Source organism: Gekko japonicus, unplaced genomic scaffold (assembly GCF_001447785.1).
Source record: "Gekko japonicus isolate JY-2015 unplaced genomic scaffold, Gekko_japonicus_V1.1 scaffold598, whole genome shotgun sequence".
In the NCBI taxonomy this organism is placed as follows: Eukaryota; Metazoa; Chordata; class Lepidosauria; order Squamata; family Gekkonidae; genus Gekko; species Gekko japonicus.
Genome location: NW_015170910.1, coordinates 7,004 through 11,365, shown reverse-complemented (window position 1 = coordinate 11,365; position 4,362 = coordinate 7,004). Strand labels below are relative to the sequence as shown.

Genomic DNA, 4,362 nt, shown 5'->3' with positions numbered 1-4,362 from the left:
GAATTCTGGCTTTTCTTTCTGCACTGAGAACTTCAGCCCCACCAGGAAAAAAAATTTGCCCCCCAAGCCACAAAATCCTGGCTATGGGCCAGAGCGCAGCTTCGTCCCCATTTATTTATTTATTATTTATTTATTTGGATTTCTATCCCGCCCTCCCCGAAGGCTCAGGGTGGCTAACAGGGCACAATGCCAGGTAATAACAATGAAACAGTATAAAATGTTAAATTACAATAGACAGTTAATAAACAAGTAAATAAATATCATAAAAACATTTCTGGTGCTCCTCTATTTCCGGTGCTTCTCCTTCACTGAGCAGGTGCTGCCATTCCCGTGGCCCTAATTTTCTCCAGTTATCTTTGCAGAGTTCCCATTGTTACTCTTGCCCCTTTTTTTAATGCCTCCCCTCCTCTCAGCCTGAAACAAAGCCCCACACTTCAGAATTAACAAGAAATGGAGCCCTGAGTGGAGAGAGCATCTTCTGGTTGTATCACAGACGTGCACAACAAGTGTCACATCCAAGGGTTTGGCTGATGAAGCCGGTTCTAGTGGAATGACTTCTGTTCAGTGCAGAGCGCCGGTGAACATTTAACAATTCTGTGGGACATCTCATAGAAGAAGAACAATGGTCTAAAATATGGGGTTCAGCAAAAATGATGAGAGCAATTCCATATAAAGAAAATATATTGAAGATGTTTCATAGGTGGCATTGGACTCCAGATAGAATAGCAAAATGTTCTGGAAAGGCCAACAAAAATTGTTGGAAATGTAAGAACCATGTTGGTACTTTTATACATGGTTGGTGGAGATGTGGAAGAATCCAAAATTACTGGATTAAAATATATAAAATGCTACAAGAAATTACAGGAATAGATATTCCATTCATACCAGAGATTGCCCCGTTAAATATGATTCCAAGTAATTATAGGAGCGAGAATAAATATTTAATAAGTTACACTTTTACTGCGGCAAGGATTACACTAGCAAAATACTGGAAAGGGGGGAAATTCCTCCTAAGGAAGAAGTGTTAGACAAGATGTTGACAATAGCTGAGATGGATAGACTAAATGTTTTGTTGCAGGGAAAATAATATGAAATATTTGAACAAAGATGGAAGAAGTTTTACGTTTGGCTAGAGGAGACAAAAAAAGTGACTCGCAGTTATATATGTATTTTATTCGATATGTGGATATGTATGATATAAATAATAAACTGGTTAAAAAAAAAAACATTCTGTGCCCCCAGCCAGTCATCCCCGGTGCTCTTCCTGGTGGGCGTCCTGGTGCTCATTTTAGCCTCTTCCCCACAGCGTTAACTTCCTCGTGGCAAAGAGCCACTCCTGGCTTACCCCGTACCTCGTTGGACCCAGAAGAAAAATGGCTGCCTTGGACAACTGGGGCCAATCTGAAAACGTTGCCGTGGGGTAAATGCGATCGTCCCCAGTACCCCACGGCAGCAGTTTCCCGGTTGGCTTCGTCAACCGTGGCAGCTATTTTGTGCCGGCACCCACCCCCCTGCTCTCAGAATTCTGGAAGTGCCCTCAGGGACCCAACAAGGTGGTAGGCAAAGATGGTGGTGGGCGGGGGGAGGATTTACACATAAGAATGGAGGGACTAGAGCCAGGGTGTCAAACGTAAGGCCCGGGGGGCCGGAACTGGCCCACCCAGGGCTCTTATGCGGCCCGGGAGCAACTAGTGCAAGGGAGGAACAGGAGACTGTTTGGGAGGAGTGGGCAGAGCCGCGTCAACATGGCAGAACAACCTCATCTGCAGCAGTCAAGCAGTGCGGGGACGTCTGCCCAGTGCCGCACTGCTAGGTCTCCAGTCCGCCCATATGGGTTTCCCTTTGGACCCCCCCCTCCCAGCCCATGGGTCCTTGCCATGAGGGTGCATCAACATGGAGCTTACCCGCTGCTGTCCTTTATGCAGTTTATATCTCCGGTACCTGGCATTAAGTTTTATGGCACACATGGCCTGGCCCGACCTAGTGACATTTGCGTCAGATCCGGCCCTCGTAACAAATGAGTCCGACACCACTGGACTAGAGGAAGGAGCCTACGGCCCAAGCCCTGGTCCCAATTGCCTAAACATGACAGTAGATGTGTTGCGGCCAAAGGGTCCTGGCTCACTATCATAGCATCGAGCGTTTCCTTCCGTGGGTCCAGGACTACCATTGCTGTGGTTTTCGTTTGGGTTGGGGGGGGAGGGGCACGCAGACTCATCAGAATAGCAATCCCCAGTGGCTTATCCCCTCCCCCCTTTTAATAGATGCGTGGGTCGGCCAGGCAAAGTCCGACATCAACGTGGGTCTCACGCGGTCCGCTCTCTCCGCTGGCACTCCGGAGTATCTGAAGGAAGCCCTGGGCATGAAGAAGCCGAAACACGCCCGTTTCGCCGCCAGTGGTGAGTCCGGCGGCAGCCGTGCGGGAAACTTTGCCAAGGCCTCATGTTGTTAGAGATGTTCTCCGCCAGTCCCACCCGGAGAAAGGAGAAATATTTGGAAGGGCGACCTCCAAGGAATACCAGGGCTGTGACTCAGAGGGAGGCAACGGCAAACCACCTCTGAAACGTCTCTTGCCTAATCCCCCATCATCTAGCTCACCATCTAGTGGTGCATAACGTTAAAGGAGCTAGAACTTGTGGCTGCCAGACAATCTTAGGATCTCCTGGCTATTCTACACACACTGCCATATGATGATGGTGATGATGATGATTATTATTATTATTGCCAGCTCAGTTCCCAGTTATTTGTCACTGTCAATGCTCATTGGCTAAATCAGCAGTGTTGAGTACTAATCCACAAGAATCCGGTGCCAATCCACAAGAACCCAGAGAAAGCCCTCTGTAGATATCAGGGTGGTGCATGGCACAGCCTGACGAAGTCACAAAAGTAGCCAAACTATCAAAAACCCACATATTTTTTTAATCTCCTCAGCAGTGCGTCAAGCTGCATGGTGTAGCTCTGCGGCTTACCTGGCTGCTTCTTGCTCTGACTGAGGGCTGCTGGAAGCAGGGGGTGGGGCTTGTTGCATGTGCCCGCCCGTTGGGCTGTTTACTGCCGGAGCTCCGCTCCTGTGCGCTCCTGCAGGAAATGACCCCTGGTGATGATTTTTTATTATTGCCAGCTCAGTTCCCCGATATTTGTCACTGTCAACACCCGTTGGCTAAATCAGTAGTGTTGAGTACCAATCCACAAGAATCCAGTGCCGATCCACAAGAACCCAGAAGAAAGCCCTCTGTGGATATCCGGGTGGTGCATGGCACAGCCTGACGAAGTCACAAAACTAGCCAAACTATCAGAAACCGACATATTATTTTAATCTCCTCAGCAGTGCGTCAAGCAGGCTCACCTCTCTGGTGTTCTTGTGAGACGGTTGTCATGGCGTTGTGACATTTGTAGCCGCTGTTTGCAGCAACGTCCCTTCTTGTTTTGTGTCTTGTCCAGGCTACATCCCGGGCACTCCGAGCTACAAAGAGAAGGAAGACATGTACGACGAGATACTTCATTTAAAGAAGGTGCCTCGGATCTCGTGTGCTCTGTGCAGAATTGCATTTCCCGAGATGCCACTTTTGGGGGGGGAGCTTTTATTTATTACGGCTTTTTAATGTTGTTTTTTTTCGGCATCCGTCCCTCAAGGAGGCTTACGAAAAGGGAAAGTATAAGAGTGAGACAGCTACGGAGGAAAGCACAGCGATAGAATGTGATAAAAACTATCCTGAAGGTTTGATTCCCAGGGTAGCAGAGGGAATATTTGGAAAGGCACAGTGGGTTTCTGCTCAGGAACCAGAATGCCCTGCCAAGACGTCCCGGGGTGGGGGGACATGGGGAGGGGCTGTGGCTCAGAGTTAGGGCATAAGAACACCAGAAGAGCCCTGCTGGATGAGACCACCTAGTCCAGCTTCCTGTCTCACACAGTGGCCAGCCAGTTCTTCTAGAGGGCCAACCACAGGGCAGAGAGGCCGAGGCCTTCCCCTGAGAAGAACATCAGAAGAGCCCTGCTGGGTCAGACCAGGGAGGGTCCCTCTAGTCCAGCCTCCTGTCTCACACAGTGGCCATCCAGTTCCTCTGGAGGGCCAACAGCAGGTCAGAGAGGCCGAGGCCTTCCCCTGATAAGAACATCAGAAGAGCCCTGCTGGATCAGACCAGTGCTCCATCTAGTCCGGCCTCCTGTCTCACACAGGGGCCAACCAGTTCCTCTGGAGGGCCAACAACTGGGCAGAGAGGCCGAGGTCTTTCCCTGACAAGAACATCAGAAGAGCCCTGCTGGATCAGCCCAGTGGTCCATCTAGTCCAGCATCCTGTCTCACACAGTGGCCTACCAGTTCCTCTGGAGGGCCAACAACAGGGCAGAGAGGCTGAGGCCTT

General features: G+C 49.8%; 1 protein-coding gene across 1 annotated transcript in view; it reads left to right on the top strand.

Moving 5' to 3' along the window:
* The first annotated feature begins 1,424 nt into the window (after positions 1–1,424).
* IQCE (IQ motif containing E) overlaps positions 1,425–4,362 on the top strand; it is a 9,682-nt gene continuing 6,744 nt past the window's right edge. The window contains exons 1-3 of the mRNA XM_015418677.1: positions 1,425–1,572; positions 2,265–2,399; positions 3,442–3,512. Of these exons, the coding sequence (XP_015274163.1) occupies positions 1,425–1,572; positions 2,265–2,399; positions 3,442–3,512 (354 nt within the window). The remainder of the gene's footprint in view (positions 1,573–2,264; positions 2,400–3,441; positions 3,513–4,362) is intronic.